The 24,700-nt window shown below is 42.8% G+C and overlaps 1 protein-coding gene across 2 annotated transcripts in view; it reads right to left on the bottom strand.

The window, feature by feature from the left end:
• Nucleotides 1-24,700, bottom strand: part of LOC114658505 (ubiquitin-conjugating enzyme E2 U-like) — a 126,803-nt gene that overhangs the window by 10,228 nt on the left and 91,875 nt on the right. For both annotated transcript variants that reach the window (XM_028810572.2, XM_028810573.2), the window contains exon 8: nt 19,940-20,028. In XM_028810572.2, coding sequence (XP_028666405.1) covers nt 19,940-20,028 — 89 coding nt within the window. The remainder of the gene's footprint in view (nt 1-19,939; nt 20,029-24,700) is intronic.

Genomic DNA, 24,700 nt, shown 5'->3' with positions numbered 1-24,700 from the left:
CACATTTATTTACACAAAGTTCACCACAAACAGTGCCCTTGCACCAATCGCCCTCTTCTTGAGTCCTTCACCGCCTCCACTCCTCTCTGCCGAGCTCTGTCCTCTTCCTCCCGACTGGAGGGAGCCGGTCCCTTTTATGTCCACCCAGATGTGCTCCAGGTGCTTTCCGATGGACTTCCTGCGGCACTTCCTGGTGTGGCGGAAGTGCCGCATGAGCACCCGGAAGCATTCCGGGTGTCCTCAGTATTCCTTCTGCAGCACCTCCAGGTGTGGCTGAAGCGCTACTGTCCGAGGCTCCCCCTGGCGGTGGCCATGGGCCCTTACAGGGTTGAGCTTCCATGCTCAAACCCCGTGGCCCCCAAACCAGGTAGGGTGGCTGCTCTCTCGTGGTCCTGGGAAGGCACAGTCCCTCTCCTGGTCTGTCCAGGTGCCACGACTGGGCACAGCCCCCAGCCGACCACCACAGTACCCGGATATGCTCCAGGTTCTCCCTGATGCCCTTCCTGCAGCACCTCCTGGTGTGGCGGAAGTGCTGCAGTCCATGGCCCTGGCGGTGGTCACAGATCCCCACAGGATTGAGCTTCCCAGGTCCATGGTTCCCATGCAATCCCGGAGGCCTGCCATCTTGCATCCCGGGGTGGGAATTGCCCCTCTCCTGGTCCCCTCCTTCTTCAGGTCTCCCGGTGGGGCAAGGTCCCTGGCCTTCTCTCACAGCTTATATTTTAATCTTGTTTCCTGACCTGTGATGTATAAAGGACCTCAGTGGAGTCCAATTTGAGGCCTACTGTCTTTTCTGGGCCCCTCACACATACTGCCATTTGAAATAAACTGCTCATATTTGCAATGTAGGAAGAAAACCGCAGTTCCGGGATAAAGGCACATGTAGACATACGGAGAACATGTAATCTGCACACAATTCTGGGGCCATGTTGATTCCTTGTGAGATGCATGAACTCTCAGAACCCTGGTACCCACCAAAAGAAGAGGGACTAAGAGGGATGGGGGTCAGAAAATAGAGATACTGCTAAGGGCTAAAAAAAAATAAAAAAATAACAAACCTCAGATTTGGAGAAGGAGGCAGTACAGCTAACTGCTACATAACCATGCTTGATACAATATCTGAATGTCTGGGCATATTACCTGCATGAGCTTGAAGCTTTATATTTTAAGCTGTGCATTACTCTGTCTTCGTAAGAGTTAACACATTTTATTTGCATACATACTGAATATATGACTTTTTCAGTGAAGGTTAAATTCACAGCTACAATTTGTAAGTAGGCAAAATATTAAAAAAGTACAACATTGCAGTGCACTGCTGCCTCACATTAAGGAGACCAGAGTTCACTTCCATGTCTTCCCTGCATGGAGTTTGCATGTTCTTCCCGTGTCTGCGTGGCTAGATGGATTGGCATCAGTAAATTGGCCTTAGTGTGTGTGTGTGTGCTCACCCTGTGATGGAGTGTCATCCTGTCCAGGGTTTGTTCCTGCCTTGTGCCCTATGATGCCAGGGTTAGGCTCCAGACCCAAAATGTGACCCCGCCGAGGATTAGGTGCTTAGAAAATGACATGACATGACAAACTTCTGCTTCCTTTACTGTGTGATGTTGTGTCATTTCCTTGTCAATGCTCCAGAGCAACCTGATATCTGAGTCCACTAAATCAAGTGTGCTACCAGCACTCACGAGAAAGCTCCTCACCATTATTCACATGTTTGTAAATTGCTGAATGTAATTTACTTCAGTTCCTGAGCAGTAAGAACAGGAATCATGTGCTTAGGCTACAGCTCTCTGATTCTTATCAGCAGGGCAAATTGCTACCCAGTTAGATTAAGAAGATTATGCCATTTGCTCAAGGTAAGAAAGTTACTCAGTTACCAGACTAGAATTTGTACTTTACAGCTTAAAGATTATAGAGAGGCTTCCTCTGGAAATGGAGGGATATTGTGGAGCATATTCCTGATTTAAAGTAATATACAGAACATAAGACCTTCAAACCTGCTTAATCTACTTCATGGTTGCTAGAGCCAGCATTTTGTGCAAAGCAGGAAACAGTTCTAAACACGGCACCTGCCCTTCATGGGCTCACACATTCACACCGGGCCTACTAACCCCAACATGTCCAGTGCCCTCCAAAATGATTAGGACAAAGACACATTTTCCCTTGATTTACATTTCACATTTTTCCCTTGGCTCCACAGTTTAAAATTACACTGCTCAAAAAAACCGAGGGAACACTTAAACACCATAGTCTAACACCAACTACAATTAAGCTGCAGGAATATCAGTCTGTCCATTTAGGAAGCATAAGAAATTGTGAATTAACGTCCCCTGCTTTGGTACAAACGAAAGTGACAACAGGTGACCTGGAGAGGCAACAGCAAGACAACCCTCAAAATGGGAATAGTGGCCACAGACAGTTGTTCTCTCCTTATCCTTCCTGACTGATTTTTCTCTTATTTTGTGTTTTTTAATGTCCTTGTCACTACTGGTAGCATGAGGCAGTACCTGCAGATGATTCAGGAGGCACAGGCAGTCCAGCTCCTTCAGAATGGCACATCCATACATGCTGTCACAAGAAGGTGTGCTGTGTCTCTCAGCACAGTCTCAAGAGCAGGGAGGAGATACCAGGAGACAGGACATTACACAAAGAAAGCTGGACAGGGCAGTAGCAGGGCATCAACCCAGCAGCAGGACTGGTATCTGCTCCTTTGTGTGAGAGGAGGAACAGGAGAAGCACTGCCAGAACCCTACAAAATGACCTCCAGCTGGCTACTGGTGTTCATATTTCTAACCAAACTACCAGAAACAGACTCCATGAGGGTGGCATGAGGGCCTGCCATCCTCTGTTAGGTTCTTTGCTCACAGTCAATGACCATGCACCTCGATTGGCATTCACCAGAGAATACCACAATTGGCAGCTCCATTACTGTCGCCTCGTTCTCTTCACAGATGACAGCAGGTTCAACTGAGCACATGTTACAGATGTGAAAGAGTTTGGAGATACCATGGTGAACGTTATGCAGCCTGGAACATCATCCAACATGACCACTTTGGCGGTTTGTCAGTGATGGTCTGGTGAAGCATATACTTGGAGGGTTGCACAGACCTCCACATGCTAGGCAACGATACCCTGACTGCTGTTAGGTGCCGGGATGAAATCCCCAGAGCCAATGTCAGACCGTACACTGGTGCAGTGACCCAAGGTTAATCCTGGAGGAGGACAAGGTTCGGCTTCATGTGGCCACAGTGTGTAGGTAGGTCATGGATAATGAAGGCATTGATGCTACTGACTGGCCTGCATGTTCCCCAGACCTGAATCCATTTGAGAACCTCTGGGACATTATGTATTAGTGAATCCATCGCCGCCAAGTAGCGCCACAGGCTGTTCAGGAGTTCACTGATGCCCTGATCCATGTTTGTGAGGAGATCCTGCAGGACACCATCTGCTGTTACATCAGGAGCATGGTCAGACATTGTTGGGAGTGCATACAGGAAAATGGGGGGCCACATACACTACTAAGTTGTCGTGATGAAATTCATGATTGTTGGATCAGCCTGTGATTTTGAGTTTTGACTTTGATTTTCAATGTGATGTTGAGTCTAGTCCTCAGTGGACTCATGGCAGGGTAGCATGTGTGGTGCCACTGGTAACACTGCCACCTGACAAACCCAACATGTTGTGTTTCACTCTCACTTGGTTATCTCTGTGCATGGAGGGTCATATTTACCCTGCATGGATACTTCAACTTGAAGATTAGAAAGGAGATTCTAAATTGCCCCTAGTGTTTGAGTATAAGGTGTGGCCGTGTAAGTTAGTGGGCCTTGTGATGGGTTGCTTTTCTGTCGAATGCTGCCAGTGTAGGCTCTGGTGTTCCCACAACCTTGAATTGAAATAAGCAGATCTGAGAATGATATGAAGTGAGATGAGCGCAGTGAAAACAAGAGTGACATGATGGAGCAGTTTCTAGTGCTGCTGCCTCACAGATCCAGCATTATGGGCCTGTATCAGGCTCCTCCTTTGTTCACCATGTACAGTTCTCCCATTGTCTTTGAGGGCTTTCACTGGTTTTCCTTCCAAATATGTACAGTTCTGTTTAACAAATAATTATGAACTGATCCAATGCAACAGCTGGTTTGTGTATGAATGAGAAACTATGACAGACCAACAGAGTTTGTTTCTGCCTTGCATCTGACTTAGGACTTAGAAGTTGTAGTGGACTCATCACTATAAACCTCCAGACAGTGTTCAGTAGCCATTAAGAAGGCGAACGGAATGTTAGGTTATATATAGCGCAATGTGAGTGTCCACACAAGTCCAAGGAGGTTATGCTGAATGTTTATAGTGCACTGGTGAGGCCTCATCTGGAGTACTGTGGACAGTTTTGGTCTCCAGGCTAGGAAATGTCCAGAGGAGAGTAACTAGGACTGCAGGGTATGAGTAAAAATGAAAGACTAACGGAGATGAACCTTTCAGTTTAAGCAAATGGATATTAGGAGGTGGCATTATTGAAGTTTTTAAAATTATGAAGGCAACTGGTATAGTGGGTTGAGTCAGTTACTCTGAAAAGAGTTCAACAGTCAGTAACCTGTTAAGGGTGAGCTGTGAACAAACATTAGGAATTAGTGACGACCTAATGTGGCAGACAGAAGGACACTGGGGACACTCAAAAAGCGATTTGATGTTGTTCTTTAATCAATTCAGGCATTTTGTCTTGTAGTTTGTACTGTTGTGTTGCATTTCTGAGGTGGCCAAGACAGATTGGTCATCTAGCTCTGTGAAGGGGGATTACTTGTGTTCTGTTTAGTGTGTTCTATTTACCTCATTTTTGGACACACATTGCACACCCAACCTACCTGGAAGGGGGTCTCTCCCTGAATTGCCTTTCCCAAGATTTCTTCCATTTTTTTCAATACAAGGGTTTTTATGGGAGTTTTTCCCCCCGTATTCTTAAGAAGTCAAGGCTGGGAGGCTGTCCAAAAACGGGGCCTGTTAAAGTCCACTGAGACATTCCTTGTGTGATTTTGGGCTACACAAGAAATAAATTGTTGTTGTTGTTCTGGAAGAATGAGGCGTATGGGACTGGTGATTGCTGGGCTGAATGGCCTGTTCATGGCAAAGGTTTTTCTAATGTTCTAATCATGCTGCAGAGACAGGCTTTAGCCCCCCCATAATCTTGAAGGAGATTAAACAGGTTTGAGGATGTGAGTTTATATTATAAAATGGAAAAAAATTATATTAGAACTCCATTATAATACCCTTTTGTCAAGACTCTATAAACTTTACACTCACCATACTATTTATGGATTTTTATTACAAATAATAGACTCACAAAATACACTAAAATAATTTTTATTACTCTTCAGAATGTTAAAAATGTGGCTACTGAAATGTAATATAAGCTGTATCTGTCACTAATGTACATAACATTGTCTTTGAAACACATTTAATTAGCTATTATATGTCATTTAAGCAATACAATATTAATGTGACATCTATTTGAATTTATAACCCACTTATTTAGTTCAAAGGTGTGCACGGGAATCTGGTGACCTTTTTAGCAGTGCTGGGTGCACAGAAGAAACCAGTCCTGGATGTCTCACAAGTCCATCATGAGGCACACTCACCAATTCGGGACCCGTTTAGAGTAGCCAGGTGTATCTCAAGGTAGATTAATGCAAATTCTGTTCAATGACAGGGCTGGAATTCTGAAGCTGTTAGACATCCGCAGTAAACAATGTGCTGCCTTGACATTCATTTTTAGTATAATGTATGTTATAATTTAGGCAATAAGCATTCATTCAATTAATTCAATAAGAAAATCACTTTATAACAAGCAATGCTTGCATGTATAATACTTAAACTGTCACTTGACGTCCACTTTATTAGGTCCACCATTAATGTTGACACCAGAAACGTCTTTATTCAAAGGAATGGAATTAAAAAAGAGTTCAAAGGATTCCTTAGGGGTCTGGTCCATGCTAACTCAATAGCATCATGCAATCCCTTCAGATTTTTCTACTGAGATCCTCCTGTTCCACAGCATCCCAAAAGGTCTAAGATCTGGGGACTGTACTGGCCATTAGAGTAAACTCAATTCACTGTCCTGTTTAAGCAACCTGCTTGACATTTTGTATGCCCATTATCCACTTGAAAAAGGTTAGACTGTGGTCATAAAAGGGGGCACACTGGGTCAGCAAAATTACTTAGGTGTGTTATTGATATTAGAAGATTTGAATGATCTAGATGAGAACAGGCCATTCAGCCCAACAAAGCTTGTCACTCATATCCACTTAATTCTTCCAAAATAACATCAAGTCAGATTTTGAAAGTCCATCAAGTCCTACTGTCTACCACACTATGTGGTCACTTATTCCATGTGTCTTTGGTTCTCTGTGTAAAGAAAAATATCCTAATGTTTGTGTGAATTTTACCATTTAGGCCAGGTTTAGATGAGACAAAGAGCGGTTAAACAAACCTCCTATGATGGAAAACAATTTTGGACGGCGTTTTCCCTCGCCCGGACGCGGGTCACCGGGGCCCCACTCTGGAGCCAGGCCTGGAGGTGGGGCTCGATGGCGAGTGCCTGGTGGCCAGGCCTGCACCCATGGGGCTCGGCCGGGCACAGCCCGAAGAGGCAACGTGGGTCCCCCTTCCCATGGGCTCACCACCTATGGGAGGGGCCAAGGAGGTCGGGTGCAGTGTGAGTTGGGTGGTGGCCGAAGGCGGGGACCTTGGCGGTCCAATCCTCGGCTACAGAAGCTGGCTCTTGGGACGTGGACTGTCACCTCTCTGAAGGGGAAGGAGCCTGAGCTTGTGTGCGAAGTTGAGAGGTTCCGGCTAGATATAGTTGGACTCACCTCGACGCACAGCTTGGACTCTGGAACCAATCTCCTTGAGAGGGGCTGGACTCTGTACCACTCTGGAGTTGCCCCCGGTGAGAGGCGCCGAGCGGGTGTGGGTATACTTATTGCCCCCCGACTTGGAGCCTGTACATTGGGGTTTACCCCGGTGGACGAGACGGTAGCCTCCCTTCGCCTTCGGGTGGGGGGACGGGTCCTAACTGTTGTTTGTGCGTATGCACCGAACAGCAGTTTGGAGTACCCACCCTTTTTGGAGTCCCTGGAGGGGGTGCTACAGGGCATACCTTCTGGGGACTCCCTCGTTCTGCTGGGAGACTTCAATGCTCACGTGGGCAATGACAGTGAGACCTGGAAGGGCGTGATTGGGAGGAATGGCCCCCCCGATCTGAACCCGAGCGGTGTTTTGTTATTGGACTTCTGTGCTTGTCACGGATTGTCCATAACGAACACCATGTTCAAGCATAGGGGTGTTCATATGTGCACTTGGCACCAGGACACCCTAGGCCTCTGTTCGATGATCGACATTGTGGTCGTGTCGTCGGACTTGCGGCCACATGTCTTGGACACTCGGGTGAAGAGAGGGGCGGAGCTGTCAACTGATCACCACCTGGTGGTGAGTTGGCTTCGATGGTGGGGGAGGATGCCGGCCAGGCCTGGTAGGCCCAAACGTGTTGTGAGGGTCTGCTGGGAACGTCTGTCAGCGCCCCCTGTCAGAAGTAGCTTCAACTCCCACCTCCGGCAGAACTTCGACCACATCCCGAGGGAGGTGGGGGACATTGAGTCCGAATGGGCCATGTTCCGTGCCTCTATTGTTGAGGCAGCTGACCGGAGCTGTGGCCGTAAGGTGGTCGGTGCCTGTCGTGGCGGCAATCCCCGAACCCGTTGGTGGACACCGGCGGTGAAGGATGGCGTCAAGCTGAAGAAGGAGTCCTACCGGTCCCTTTTGTCCTGTGGGACCCTGGAGGCAGCTGATAGATACCGGCAGGCCAAGCGGAATGCGGCTTTGGTGGTTGCTGAGGCAAAAACTCGGGCGTGGGAGGAGTTTGGGGAGGCCATGGAGAACGACTTTCGGACGGCTTCGAGGAGATTCTGGTCCACCATCCGGCGTCTCAGGAAGGGGAAGCAGTGCAGTGTCAACACTGTATATGGTGGGGATGGTGCGCTGCTGACCTCGACTCAGGACGTTGTGGGTCGGTGGGGGGGAGTACTTCGAAGACCTACTCAATCCCATTAACATGCCTTCCAATGAGGAAGCAGAGCCTGGGGACTCAGAGGTGGGCTCCCCCATCTCTGGGACTGAGGTCACCGAGGTGGTCAAAAAACTCCTTGGTGGCAGGGCCCCGGGGGTGGATGAGATACGCCCGGAGTTCCTCAAGGCTCTGGATGTTGTAGGACTGTCTTGGTTGACACGCCTCTGCAACATCGCATGGACATCAGGGACAGTGCCTCTGGATTGGCAGACCGGGGTGGTGGTCCCCCTCTTTAAGAAAGGGGATCGGAGGGTGTGTTCCAACTACAGAGGGATCACACTCCTCAGCCTCCCTGGAAAAGTCTATTCAGGGGTCCTGGAGAGGAGGGTCTGTCGGATAGTCGAGCCTCGGATTCAGGAGGAACAGTGTGGTTTTCGTCCTGGTCGCGGAACAGTGGACCAGCTCTATACCCTTAGCAGGGTCCTGGAGGGTGCATGGGAGTTTGCCCAACCAGTCTACATGTGTTTTGTGGACTTGGAAAAGGCATTCGACCGTGTCCCTCGGGGAATCCTGTGGGGGGTACTCCGAGAGTATGGGGTACCGGCCCCCTTGATAAGGGCTGTTCGGTCCCTGTACGATCGTTGCCAGAGTCTGGTCCGCATTGCCGGCAGTAAGTCGAATCCGTTTCCAGTGAGAGTTGGACTCCGCCAGGGCTGCCCTTTGTCACCGATTCTGTTCATAACTTTTATGGACAGAATTTCTAGGTGCAGCCAGGGCGTTGAGGGGTCCGGTTTGGTGGGCTCAGGATTGGGTCACTGCTTTTTGCAGATGATGTTGTCCTGTTTGCTCCATCAGGTCGTGATCTTCAGCTCTCTCTGGATCGGTTCACAGCCGAGTGTGAAGCGGCTGGGATGAGAATCAGCACCTCCAAATCCGAGACCATGGTCCTCAGCCGGAAAAGGGTGGAGTGCCCTCTCAGGGTTGGTAGCAAGATCCTGCCCCAAGTGGAGGAGTTCAAGTATCTCGGGGTCTTGTTCACGAGTGAGGGAAGAATGGAGCGTGAGATCGACAGGTGGATCGGTGCGGCATCCGCAGTAATGCGGGCGCTGCATCGGTCTGTCGTGGTGAAAAAGGAGATCGCGAATACAAGCGGCTGAAATGAGTTTCCTCCGCAGGGTGTCTGGGCTTTCCCTTAAAGATAGGGTGAGAAGCTCAGTCATCCGGGAGGGGCTCAGAGTAGAGCCGCTGCTCCTCTGCATCGAGAGGAGACAGATGAGGTGGCTCGGGCATCTGATCAGGATGCCTCCTGGATGCCTCCCTGGTGAGGTGTTCCGGGCACGTCTAACCGGGAGGAGGCCCCGGGGAAGACCCAGGACACATTGGAGGGACTATGTCTCTCGACTGGCCTGGGAACGCCTTGGGATTCTCCCGGAAGAGCTAGAAGAAGTGGCCAGGGAGAGGGAAGTCTGGGCATCTCTGCTCAAGCTGCTGCCCCCGCGACCCGACCTCGGATAAGTGGGAGACAATGGATGGATGGATGGATAGATTATACTTAATGCGACACAACGCATGCTCCAGCAGACGCTCCTGCTATGCAAGCATTGTACTGTTTATACTTACGCGCATACTTTACGGAAATCTGGAGGAATCTACCAGGTGGCAGGGCGAGATATTATCATGGTGAGAACAGATTCGGCTTCGCTGTGTTGTGAATTGCCTGGAACAACCATTAAATTCCAATAACACCGTACCACAATATCTCTAAAAAGGATGTTTAATGATTAAATCCATCAATCCAGGGATGTGTCCATTCCAGCAAGCATTGGGCATGAGGCTGAAACAATCCCTGGATGGGGCATCAGCTCATCGCAAGGTGAATACAAGCACACACATACACTAACCGTGTATGCCGTCATGTTAGTGTTACCAAATCTGCATAGAAGGAAACCGGAGCACACTGTGGAAACTCAGCAGGAAAAACATGTAAACTCCAGGCAGGGAACACCAACGACGTGACTCCCTGTGAGAGAGCAGTGCTATTGCTCCGCCACCGTGTCACCCCCATGTGTGTAATTATTAACTGTAAAATGTAACATACATACTTTAATGCATTTCATCATGAAAGTGATATCAAGTATAAATGTAAGGATTCTAAATGTGCAGAGAGTTGGAATATCAAACATTTAATGTGTTCTGTGTGGTGATCTATTGCTGTTTGCCACTGCTGTCAGGTCAGGAGAAAGCCACAGAAAAAAAAAAGACGGCACAGAAGACGTTATGTGAGACTTTTAAAATGTATCGTGTCATTACGATGGGGAATATGCAACACTCGAATACAAAAGCACCATGAATGCTTCACCACATCGAACCATTCATCAAACATCGAAGCAGCCACATCGATCCTGGAGGATTCGCAAAGCGGCTTTCTGTCACATGTAGATAGTAAACAGAGACTCTGACGTCACATTCCAACTTTTAGCACACTGCGCCCCCTGACTTTTTGCTAGTACTGCATGCACGTGTCGTGTTAATTGCTGAGGACCTGCTCAGAGGACATGTCAAATGAATGCTGGGAACACATGGCAGCTATGACGCGGGCACTTACGCGTACTGAGCGTGAAGTATAAATGAGCCTTAAGAAGTTTCCAACTATGTCCCTGTGCTCCTGATGAACTCATTTTAAAGTCACAGTCTTGATCCACTGGACTATTTCCCTTCATAATTTTAAACTCTTCAATCATGCCTCCTCTTAATTTTCTTTTATTTAAACTGAAAAGGCTCAGCTTTCTTTCTTCATAGTTCAGTCCTGGAGTCAGCCTAGTTGCTCTTCTCTGGACTTTTTCTAGCGCTGCTATGTCCTTTTTGTAGCCTGTAAACCAAAACTGCACCCAGTACTCCAGATGAGGCCTCACCAGTGTGTTATAAAGCTTGAGCAGAACCTCCTGTGACTTGTACTCCACACATCAAGGCGCTATATAACCTGACATCACCTGTTAGCGTTTTGAACACTGTCTGACAGTTGACAGCGTTGAGTCCACTATGACTCCTAAATCCTTCTCATAAGGTATATTTTCAGTTTTCGGACCGCCCATTCTGTATTCAAACCTCACATTTTCACTTCCTACGTGTAATTTTTTACATTAACTTACATTCAATTTCATCCACCACTAAATTGCCCAAGCTTTAAAAGTCCCTCTGAATTGATTTAATGGATTCTTGATTATCTGCCAGTTCACCTAGCTTGGCATCATCCACAAATGTAATCAGCTTGTTACTTATATTCCTATCCAAATAAGTTATATAAATTAAAAATAGCAGCAGCACCAGCACTGACCCCTGCTGGACACCACTCTTAACATCGGCCAATTCTAATACAGTTTCTCACACCATCACCCTCTGTTCCCGGAACCTGAGCCACTTTTGCACCCACCTACAAACAACACTCTGACTCTCAACTACCGGTAGTATTAAGAGTTCTAATGTGTACCAATAAAACATTCCACAAATCATCACACTGCTATCACCAGTCTGTGTTATTGACAAGAGGCAGGATGTATCCATGCATTCATGCAGTTTACACCAAATCCTTACTACATGATCTGCAATTTTAAAAGTGAGATTTGTCAGACCAGAACAAATGTATCTCATCTTCAGTCATCCAGTTTTGGTGAGGACATGCCACATAGCCTTGCTGACAGGAGTAGAGCCTGGTGTGATCTTCTGCTGTAACAGCCCATCTGCTTCCAGGTTCTTCAAGATCCAATGCTTTGTATGTTCAGAGATGCCCTTTTGCACAGCACTGTTGTAAATTTGAGTACTTTAGCCTTTCTGTTAGCTTGAACTAGCCTGGCTGTTCATGTCTGGCCTCCTTAGTTAATAAGTTATTTTTGCCCATACAGCTCACTAGAAATTTTTGTTTATTTCATCATTATGTGTCTACTCTACAGAAATTAGAGTGTGAAAATATCAAGAGGGCAGCTGTTTTTGACATGCTGGAACCACCATATCTGGCACCAACAATCTGACTGCAGCCAAAATGACTTCGATCATGTATCTTGCCTGTTCTCATGTTTTCTTGAACAACAATTAAATATTTTGACCGTATCCACATGCTAGTGATGGAACTGCACATACATGGTTGGCTGTTTGAACAGATAAGGTGCTAATGAGAAGGTTAAACTAATAAAATGGCCTCTGAGTTCAAGCTGTGCTGCCAGTGGATGATGCCGCTCATTAGTATGTCTCACATTGGCCCCATCACATCTCAAAAGCATTCAATGTAAAAACTGCAGTGTGTTCTGTTTACACGACAGCTAATCTTAGAGCAAGTTTAGTGATAATCCATGTGCGGATACCACTTTTACCAGTACAGGATTACAAAGTGCTGGAGCCTATCTTGCAGCAATGGGTGCAAGGCAGGATTACCTCCAGAGAGTAGGATAACATTTATAATGTGTTATAATTAAATCAGTTGTTTGTGGCTGCATTCAAATACACAGTTAATATATAAATTACATATAAAAGAAAAACACACTCCACAAAAGGGTCTTCATAAACAAGTGAGTAATACAAGCAATACAAAAAGAATATCACATAATCTAAAACAACTATATTTGTTGATAGCCTAAGGCAGAGTTCTCAAATTCCGGTTCCGGAGGGCCACTGTGGCTGCAGATTTTCATTCTAACCTCTTTCTTAATTTGTGACCTTTTTTAGCTTCTAATTAACTTCTTTTGAATTAATTTTAAGATTTGTTCCCCTGAATTTCTTCATCGTTTTCTGAATTGCTTGATTTCTTTCCTTAAATGGCACCCAAACAAAAAATGATATGTGGAGTGAGTGAGGCAACAGAAGACCAACTAAGTCAGGGCCTCAAAATCCAACCAATTTCACTCCAACCAGCTGCTTAATTAGGCACAGATTCTTGTTGTTAATTAAACCTCCCGTTCTTGAATTCCATGGCTTGTTGCTGCTCTCATTGTCCAATAATAGACATTTCCGAAATTGTTGATTTTCTCTTTTCTAAGAGCACAGTTAAAATGTTTTGAGGACCTGAGCAAATCAACATTCCTGAGACCTTCACCTTTCGTTATTTTCAGATATTGCATGATGGACGCAGTTTGCTGCTCATGTTTTGGCTCATTTTGTGTCTCATTATTGTTTGGTAGCTAATTAAGGAAAAAGAAACAATTAAGGGGTCTGAGTCTTCAAGAGCAAGTCAATTAAAATGAATTCAAAAGAAGTTAATCAGTAGCAAAAAACAGGTCACTAATTAGGAAAAGGGTTAGAATGAAAACTTGCAGCCACTGTGGCCCTCCAGGACCAGAGTCTGAGACCACTGGCCTAAGGTATAACGCTTGTCATATTTAACATGATACAGAGCAGGGAAAGAAAAAACATTTATAGACTTTTAATATATTTTTTAAAATGAACCATGAACAAAAATGTTACTAAATTTTTAACATACTGTTTACTGCACAAAGAGATACTGACACACCTTTGCAGAGCTTGTTAGCAAAAAGTCAAAACTGAAAATCGATGAAGTGAATCAATCCGCGTTACTGGATAGCCCACGTTAATAGACAGTTTTTTTTTTACAGGGAGCAGTGGGGGCTCACACTGACAGAAAGCTTCAAAGGAGCAAATGTAGGAATAGACATTTATAAAGCAAGAGAGAACACATGGGTTCTCAGACTCAAGTTTGAACATTAAGGCAGATGGAGTGTCATGAAAAGAACAAGGAAGACATTTCCAGAAAGTATAAGAGCCACAAAGTACAATGAAGATTTGTGGAATGTTGCATGGCAAAGCTCAGTGATTATAAAAAGGCCAACATAAGAAAACCTCATCCTTGTAAACAGAGTTGACAGATGTTATGAAGTGCTGGTGTTTACTGCTATGTTTATTAATGCCAGTGGTTAGACAAGATGGTCAGGGCTGTCTCCTGTGGCATTGCGAATGTTAATGTAAATGTAAAACATCCTGAAGGGATGCCACAGTGATAAATAATGGAAGGGTCGACAGATTTCATGATTTTATAAATGGGGCAGGGGGACTGCAAATAAAAGAATGTTAATCGTTAAAGTCAGTAGATGGAAGTCAGGAATCCTATCCTAAAGATGGACAGGATTGCATGGCCCTTATGTGGTAGGCTGGGGTTCAGGACTACAGAGACACCTGAGGACCTCCAGAGCACTGACCCCTACCTTCTATTTACTATGCATCTTGAGATTGGAGTCAGGAGTGGAGTGAGAGGCAGGAGCTTTTTTGGTGGGTGGAAAAAAGCTAGCATGGTCCATGTGAATGGAAAGGAAGGTAGAATCGAGGAGGTACACGGGTCTTATTGTGGGAAAGAGGACCAGCCAAACCACAGATTTGTCAGGGACCCTTCACTGTACTAGGTAGGCCTAATACTATTGAAAGTTAATGGTAAATTTACCTTAGTTGGCTTAGTTTTGAACTTGAATATTACATAGACAATATGCTATGTTCATTATGTACATAGATCAAATTTACAGCAGGTCCTAATGCATGTAATAACAGATAGAAAGCTTAAGAATTGTAACCTAAATACTTATCATATGCAAGACATTTCCCTTTTTCTTGCATGTATTATCAACATTTGTTCCTTACTTTATGTGTAAACTGTTTGCTTTGAATTTCACTAAAATATTTAAAATATATCCACTTGGACTGTGAAGTTTTTATGTACAGAGAGTCATACTGGTTCTGGAATGCTTGTCTGGTGGCTTCATTTGAATTATTTGGAGACCCTCGACAAACGCAGAAATAATTATTCTTTACGTGCTGTCCCCCGTAGAAGTGAAACAGGACAGGGAGGAGGGCCTCGCCCGGCTCCCCACTCCTGACGTCAGGCTTCCCCCTCCCCTCCGCCCGCAGCCTCTGTCTCGGATTAGCTTGACTATATCACTCATATAAGCAAACTATGATTCTTAGTGCGATGAGGGAATTCGCAAAATCAACCGGAATGTTTAAGGTAATTATAGAAAAAAACCCAATCTAAATCTGTGAAGTAGTTCTCTCATTCACTAGCTAAGCGCTGGTAAGGTACGCCCCGAAGCCCCACCCACCTCGCCTCAGCCTTCTGTGTGCCTCTCAGATTTGCGCAAATAAATCGGTACCGCAAGCGAACTATGATACATAACTCAATGAGAGAAATCACAAAGTCAACCGGAATGATCAAGCAAATTCTAGAAAAAAACCCCGATCTAAATCCGTTAAGTAGTTCTCTCATAAAAAGCGGACAGACATACAGACAGAAAGACGTTGGATTCTGTATATAGAGAGATTATCACACTTTTCTTTTGTGTTAGTTTGGGTTCACTGAGTGCCTCTTAAGTGCCCCCTAAAGGCTACAACAGGTCTAACAGAATTCAAAATTCACAATTCAGCCTGGGCTCCACCCACTGATGCTGGGTCTATTATTGTACAAATAATTAGGAATCCTGGTTAATGATCAACTGAAACTTTCTGACTGGACCCAGACTATGGTTATAAAGTTTACAGGAGGCTGTTTTTCTTGCTTAAATTAAATGACATCAGTGTCAGCTGCAGCATTCCAAAAATGTTGTATCCATCCGCAGACCGTCCTGTCATTTGGACTCATTTTTATTTCTGTAAATTTGTGCAATCAGGATAACATTAACTGAAAGGCATGATGAAGCAGAAAGTGTTGTGGTGGAGGTCACGGCAGCCCCGACATTTCTCAAGAAGGCACACGGAGTCTCAGGAAGGCAACAGAATCAGGATTGTATTACATGATGCATACACAGACTCAGATCAAGTGAAATGAGCACCCAACGACGGGCAAACCATTCATATTGTCTAACACATTTGTCTCTGTCACCTGACTCCCTAACATTCCATTCCCCGCTGTCCTGCCTCCCACTGGTTCCACCAATATTTCCCAGTTCGCTGGGCGTACCATCTTTTCCATTCATCACATATGCTTTGACAAAGGCTAATCCCACCTAGGACTGGGTCCAGTGGTTGCCACCAATATTTACAACCTGAAGTCCATATTTCTTATCTGGAGTAGTGGAATTGACTCTACTCACCCTTCTGTGCACACTTGACCTTTAGTTTAGAATACAGTGTAAACTCGGTTTGCGAGCATAATTCGTTCCGGAAACGTGCTTGCAGTCCAAAGCACTCGTGTATCAAAGTGAATTTCCCCGTAAGAAATAATGGAAACTCTGATGATTCATTCCACAACCCAAAACTATTCATATAAAAATGATTAATACAAAATATAAAGTAAAAATACATAAAACAAATTAACCTGCACTTTACCTTTGAAAAGAATCATTGCTGGTGTGAGTGAGTTTCTAAACTCTTGTGGGATTCCACCCAACGGGACAACACACGGAAGAGCATCACAAAGCAATCGCAGTCTCCCAGCGCTGTAGCAGTTCACCGTAAAAGCGAATCCAAAAAGATCGCGGACATGCTATAAGCACCTGCTGTCGATGGGTGATACAAAGAACAAGGAACATTATAAATGCGCAGGGCACAGTACTACTTGGCCACGACTCTGCCTGACTGCTGTGTCTGTGTATAGGAGAGCGGCAGATCACGCTACAATAAATAACCGCACTGTTGCTGTTTCAAGCTGAATAAAGCTGATGTTGCTAAAGTACTGAGACTCAGCTTTGTGTTCTGGGGTGCAAGACGGGGACTCGCACGTCACAGCACAAACACACACACACATACACAGCCACAATGCTGTAGTAAACAGTATACGCTCGTACGGATGTTGACTATATGAGTGAGGCACGCTGACTCAGACGGAGAATAGGAGACGATTACCCACAATCCCGCAGCGAGAGACAGAGAGAGAAGAACCATCAGCTCAGTTGTGATCACATGACGCTCAGCAGACAAAGCGTATACATACTACTCGTATTGCAAGACCTCGCTCGTTTATCAAGTCAAAATTTATTAAAAATTTTACCTTGTCTTGCAAAACACTCGTAAACCAAGTTACCTGCAAACCGAGGTTCCACTGTATATTGGTAGTTTCTAACATATTCAGATACATAAAAGTAACTTCCCCAAGCCTTCCCATTTTAATTCTTATAGTGCTCAAGCTTAATAAAATATAACACTCATTTCTTTCATATGCTCATGATTCGTTTTAAATACATATATTAATCAACAGTAATCATCAATTATCAGCTGTAAGATAGATATATCCTTCTACACAAGTTGAGTCACTGAGGTACATCAAATGTCAGTGGAAGAGCTCCATGCTACAGTCTCATCAAAACCTTAATGGTTCTACTCATTAAAAAGACTTTTGACGTTTTAGCAGATTAATAAGGAATCTTGTAATGATAGTAAAAAAAACAACAGGATACATAAATTACAGATAAAATACACACACTCACTGAGCAAATTATTAGAAACACTTGTACACCTGCTTCTTCATGCAATTATCTAATCTGCCAATCATGCAACAGCAGCACAACACATTCCAGCAGATACATGTCAGGAGACTCAGTTAATGTTCATATTGAACACCAGAATGAAAAACAAATGTGAGCTGAGTGATTTCAACTGTGTGTGCAAGACAGGCTGGTTTGAGAATTTCTGTAATCCTTGGATTTTCACACACAACAGTCTATCGCGTTCACTGAGAAAAAACAAGAAAACCTCCAGTTAGAGTATGTTCTGGAAATGCCTTCTTGATGAGATAGGTCAGAGGAGAATGAAGACAGGCTGGTTCAAGCTGACACAAAAGCTACCCTAACTCAGACAACCACCATGAACAACTGAGGTGGGCAGACAAGCATCTCAGAATGCACATCACATCAAACCTTGAGGTGGATGGGCTACAACAGCAGAAGACCATTTTGGGTTCCACTCCTGTCAGCCATGAACTGAAAGCTGAGTCTACAGTGGGCACAGGCTCCCCAAAACCGGACAGTCAGAAACTGGAAAAACATAGCCTGGTTTGATCAAACTTGATTCTGCCAAGGCAAATACTGTAGATGGCAGGGAATGAATTTGGTGTCAACAACATGAATCCATTCATCCAACCTGCCTTGTGTCAACAGTTCATACTGGTGGTGGTGGTGTAATGGTGTGGGGAATGTGATCTTCATACCCTTTAGGCCCAATAATACCAATCAATCATCACTTTAAAGCCACAGCCTATTTGAGTATTGTTGCTCACAATGTGCATCTCTTTATGACCACAATGTACCCATCTTTTAAAGCAGGTGTGGGCAACAGTGGTTCTGGAGGGCTGAAATGGATGGAAGTTTTCATTCCAACTCAATTGCTTAATTAGGAAAGAATTGTTGCCATACTCAGACCTTATTTAATTTTATGGCATGTTAGTCTTCAATGTTAGGTTCTTTTTTTTTGCATTTTATTGATTTTATTAAATTCAAATAACATTCCATACACGTTTAACAAAAACTAGGTTTGAAACACATCAACCCCCACCCAAAACAGGTTCTTATATTGTATATTTTATCCTTTCCAAGAATATCAACCAAATGATTTGAAGCCTAAAACAGATCATTAACAGTCTGTCACATTTGTCTCTTAAGTGTTTTATTAAACCAAATAGTACATTATAAATCCACACAGGTATAAATAAAAACAAGTTAGATGGAGAACTGCTGGCTCCTTTGTCATTTGCAACTTATTGCTACTAAGGAGCCATTAAAAACAGCGAATGCAACTGTTTAAGACTGAAATATGCAATTACGGGTGGGGAATCTTAACAAGCGAAACCACTAAAATGAAGCATCAAAATGTCACTTGAGCAATAAAAGTGTCATCAGCAACAATTGACTCCTCATTAAGAAACTGGGTTGGAACAAAAACTTGCAGCCACTGCAGCCCTCCAGGTCCGATGCTGCCCACCCTTGTTCAAATGGCTAATTCCTGCGTGATACTGCACCATATCACAAACCTAAAGTCGTTTCAAATTAGTTTCATAAACACTACGATGAGCTCAGTGTTCATCAGTGGTGTCCCCAGTCACCTGATCTGAACCCAACTGAACATCTTTGGGATGTGGGAGAAGGAGATTCACAGCATGAATGTGTGGCTTGCATAATGACATGAATGAAAAGATAGATAGATAGATAGATAGATAGATAGATAGATAGATAGATAGATAGATAGATAGATGTGAAAGGCACTATATGATAGATAGATAGAAAGAAAGATATAAAAGGCACTATATGATAGATAGATAGATATGAAAGGCACTATATAATTATCCTCACAGGTGGCGCAGTGGTAGTGCTGCTGCTTTGCAGTAAGGAGACTGTGGAAGATTGTGGGTTTGCTTCCCGGTTCCTCCCTGTGTGGATAGCGCTTTGAGTACTGAGAAAAGCGCTATATAAATGTAATGAATTATTATTATTATTATTATAATAGATAGATAGAAAGATATGAAAGGCACTATATGATAGATAATCCATTTTGCAGTGTCATGCGAATGGAGCTGTGCTTGGCTGGAGTGGCCCCAATGTCTGCTATGGGATTTTAATCTTATTTTAGCCTTATTTTAAATGTTTTGGATTTTACCTGATTTTATGAATTATTTATTTATTACAACATTTCTGAACACTGCACTGTGGACACTGGTTTTGATTTTGTTTGAGGTTTTTGTAATAAAAGACCTGCTGAACTTTGCACCTTCCCCTTGCTTCATTTGGTGTGCTTATTGTCCAGCTCATCCGGTTACATTACTGACGGTGTCGGGTTGAAGAGAGATGGAAGCATGGAGCGGAACCCGCATTGTCACACATGTGCATATAGGTGTAGCTGTATTCTCACTACTAATATAATATAAAAATGTTAGTGACTAAATAAATAAAACACGTACGCATCTGTATTACTTACCTGGATTGCTTAGATCCTGTGTGGCCTTTGATGTTGCAATACCAGACCATGTCTTTATGTAGTCTGCGAAAGACACACTCTTCACACATCTGTTAAACAAACAGCACATAATTCAGATTAATTGAATGGAAACAGCTGTCAGGGAGGAATTAGATTGCAAAGTGGAATACGCATTCACAAGAAGCACATCATGTAACACCAACACTTCTCTCAGGAGGCAGACATGAATGCCATTGTTCTTAGAAAGAGAGAGGTTTTGAATTATTAATCATGGCTTTAACTGAATAAAGATGAAGTCACGGATGGGTTCTCTACAAAAACCTCACAGACTTCACATTTAAGCTGTTTTAAGTTTTGGAAAAATGGATGTTGACGGAAATAAGCCTATTCCTTGTGAAAGATTTCAGACAACATTTATAACCATTTACCTTCTCAAATAAGACATAATTAAATATCTTCATTGGATCCTTTGTGGTTCTGCATTACTGTCAACACTGCAATTTGCTCACATTCAGATTGGGGTGCTTGGATCTGACAGCCCTCCAATCTGTGTTACGGCAGTGTTTCACAAGCCTCATCTTAGAGGACCACTATGCCTTCTGATTTTTGTTCCAACCAATTTATTAATCACGGTCCAATTACAGCCTGTAAATGGGCTCTATTTTTATTTAAATGTGTTGTTTATTCTACTTACATTTAATGATCTAATACAGAAGTTCCATATATCTGAGTTTGCATTCACCACGATTTTATATTTTACTCTCTGGGATGGAATCTCTTTTTTTAAGCTGATTGGCTAAGAGTTTATACTCATTTCTTTAACAATGTGAGTTGTTAAAGCAGCACACAGATTTAAATGGATATGAATTTGCTGCTCCTCTTTAGGACACATTATGACCAATCTACTTACAAAGCAACCCGAACAGGACTTAACTGTTTCAAGAGTTAGATAAATGTCTTCAGCTTGAGGCAAAATAAGAAAAGTTGGCAGAATAATGTCAATGTGTCAGCAGCATACTTGACCTCTGTTTAACTCACTTTATGTCATTTTTGAACGTAATTCATTTTTATTTTGTTACCATTTTGTGTGTATTGGTTTTTCATGGGAGCTGCTAATTTGAGTGCCTGGTTGCTAAGATATTGCATGTGACATCACGATGACAATGACATATACGATGGCTTTTTGCAATAAACAGCATCCAAACATTAATTTAAATTCCAAAAAAAATCTCTCTATTATAAAACAAAAGACTATTGCCCTCCTCTCAACCATTTTCAACTATGCACACAGTCCTCTCACCTCTCATCCATGTGAATGCTTTTGTCAGACACAGTTCCTGCGCTCTAAGCTCTCATAAATTTTTACGTTTTCCTCACTTTAAGTTCCCAATAAAAGAAGACTTATTATGTCCCAATCTTATTGAAGAATTTCATCACAAAGGGTTATCAACACAAGAAATGAGTACACGGGGAATCCTAGCACCGAGAAACGATGAAGTCAAACGAATTAATGCAAAAATTGTTGATCGGTTACACGACAAATTGGATAAATGCGTATCAATAGACTCTGCTGAAACAGTTGGTGGTGATCGTGCGGAAGATGAAAACATCAACTTACAATATCATGAAGAATATCTACAACCGTAAACAACATCCAGTCTTCCACTGTAGAAAGAAGGATGTATCATAATGTTATTGCGTAATTTATGTCTGAGTGATGGGCTATGAAATACGACAAGATTAGTTGTATGCAAAATTGGTCGAACAATTCTGACATGTAAAATTTGAACAGGCGACAAGAAAGGTAATGTAGTAAATCTTCAGGAGATAACATGAGACACCAAAGGAGATCTTGATATGCCATTCGTATTAAAACATTTACAGTTTCCCGTTAGAATAGCTTTTGCAAAGACAATTAACAAATCACTGGGACAAACATTCGAAAAAGTTTTATTTATTAGAGAGAAAGAAATGATATTCACTCACGGGCAGTTATACGTTGTGTTGTCACGATGAAAGTCCAAACATGGAATCAAAATTCAATGCGATATTGACGAAAAATTAATTCAAAAAATTGTTTTTACTGAAGTTTTACAATAAAAGTGTAAGTTTAAAAAGTATTTGTGTGTTAATTTCAAAGCCGAACAGAACGATAATGTATAACGCAATGAATATCTCTAACGCAACATGAAACATAATTTTCTTTCAATTTATTACATTTTACTACTTTTTATTATGGCTAATTACTCCCTGTAATGTAAAATAGTTAGTTCTATTATGCATATATAACAATTCCCATGAAAATAACAAAATCGTTTAAATTGTACATCTGCTTCCCCATCGCGAGAGGCAGAGATGAAAAGTGGCTAGCGCATAGTGCCCGCCTGGGGGTTGGCGAGCAAAGCGAGCAGGGGACCAAGCCACCTAGTCTGAAATTAAAAAAAAAAAAAACTTTTGACTTTAGTACCACTGTCTCAGAATTCTGTTTTTAATTTTAGACTTCAATTTATGGGTACCCTTTAAGTTTGTTGCAAGAACATTTTGCTTACTTATATAACGGATCCCTGCTTACGTCTTGACCATTCTTTGACATTTTCCACTAATAAAAATGTTAGTTGTCTCTGTCAAATTGAGCAACAAGGCACCGCATAGAACCTTGCATTCATAATACAACATCAATATGCTAATGTCAGGAAAATGGCAACAAAAACAGAAGGGGAAAATATGAGGTAGAATCACAAAATAGAAATTGCCAGAGAAGCTACGGCTTTACCATGATAGAGCAAGCAGATCGGTCTTAAATCAGACAACTGCCATGACATCACACACATACGCAACCAAGATAACTGGTGATGCACAGCAACACAGCAGCCAAAATCCAGGGTGGTGAAACAATAGTATTATCATAAAATTATATTTAAATAGTAAAAAATACATATATAAAATGAGAAATAATAAAAAATTGTGATTTGCTGTTATATCATGTGTTACACATCTGTGTCGGAGGACCTCCTCACAGGCTCTGTCCTGGTATGTAATAATCCGGTGGGACAAGAGGAGGTGCTGTCGCTAACTAACACTGTCATCTCCTTCTTTCCCCACAGTGCCCAGAAGCCAACCAGTGAGGGCAACTGACCTCATCCCTTCCAGTTTAGATGCCATAAAAATCCGCCATCATTACTGGCACAGGCAACTTGCAGGACGAGCTCAGCCCAAAACCTCATTTCTTTAACTGAAACCCACATAACGGTAAGAAATATACGCTGAAGAGTGCTACCTTATATTTTTTTATTTGTGTCTTGGGACAATGAATGGGACAACCCCGTTGGTCTCTTTGTTGTGATTCAGGGATTTCCTGTGGCCAGTCTCAGTTGCAGGCATCTCTGAAATTTTGGTTTCATTTTTTACAGGTCACCTAACCTCCACTGAAAGCAGCAGTAGGCTATGCATATGCTGTTACAAACAAGCCTCCCTTCTGGCTCTTAGTATTAAATTGGGGTATAGTGGCCGCTTTAAGTGGTGGTCCCCCAATTCCTGTATTGTTCGTCTTGTGTTCATGGTTTTGGAATCAGCAGGTTTCAATTTTGGATCTTTTATACACTTGGACTTGTTACTTTCTATAAAACTTACATTATTCTATTATTATTCTGTCAATGCCATTTTATAATCATGCAATGTGGATATTCACTGCCATTTTGTGACTTTCTCTACATTGCTGTAGCCTTACTGTCTCTTAATGCTTATTAACTTCTCACTACTCTGCCTATAAAAGATGTGAATGCACAGTTCCTGACATCTGTGTTTTAAATCTCATACTCAAGTCTCTGTACCTTCTCGTAAGTGTTAATGGAAGATTAAACAACAACATTTATCTCTATTGCACATTTCATACAAATGGTGTAGGTCAAAGTGCTTTACAAGATGGAGAAAGAATATAAAAATACAAATAACATTAGGCAACAATAAGTAACACAGAATAAAGTAAGGTCAGATGGCCAGGAGGACAGAAAAACAAAAAAAACTCCAGAGGGCTCGAGAAAAAAAAAAAAACATTATCTGCAGGGGTCCCAAGGCCAAGAGACCACCCAGTCCCCACTGGGCATTCTACCTAACATAAATGATCTCAATCAGTCCTTATGGTTTTCAGGCTAAATGTGAAAGAATTTGATGATGCTGGTGCGAGATTGGAGGAGGCAAGAAGATGGAAACAAAATATTTAAGTGTAGCATTTTTGAACGGGAGTATAAGTCGGGGTCTGATTTTATGATTGATTTTTTCAGGTTTCAAGTCTTGATTCATTCAAAATTATATACGGTATGTTAGGTAGAATGTCCAATGGGATCTGGGTAGCCTTTTGGCCTTGAACCCCCTGCAGATTTTGTTTTTTTCTTCAGCTTAACTGGAGTTTTTATTTGTTTTTTTTTATTCTGTTCCTCTTTGCCGTCTGACTTTATCACCAGACTCATCTTTAGAGCTTACTTTATGGTATTCTATATAAGGATGCTACCCTATCACTAATTATACTTCTATGTTTTATAAAATCGTATGGATTTATTAATTTACCTTTCTTTGTTACTTAATTGTTAATATTTTAAACCTAATTTTATTTATTTTTTTCTTTTCTTGTAACTTTCCCTTTGACATCTTGTAAAGGTCTTTGAGCTACCTTCTTTATATGAAAGTGTGCTAAAGAAGTAAATGTTGTTGTTGTTTACGTGCAAGTTCCAGTGATAATCAGATCATTAGCTGCTCCTGGTTTAA

The sequence above is a fragment of the Erpetoichthys calabaricus genome, chromosome 10, assembly GCF_900747795.2.
Source record: "Erpetoichthys calabaricus chromosome 10, fErpCal1.3, whole genome shotgun sequence".
Taxonomy (NCBI): Eukaryota; Metazoa; Chordata; class Cladistia; order Polypteriformes; family Polypteridae; genus Erpetoichthys; species Erpetoichthys calabaricus.
The sequence above is the reverse complement of the archived record's forward strand: the minus strand, read 5'-3'. Positions and strand labels throughout refer to the sequence as shown.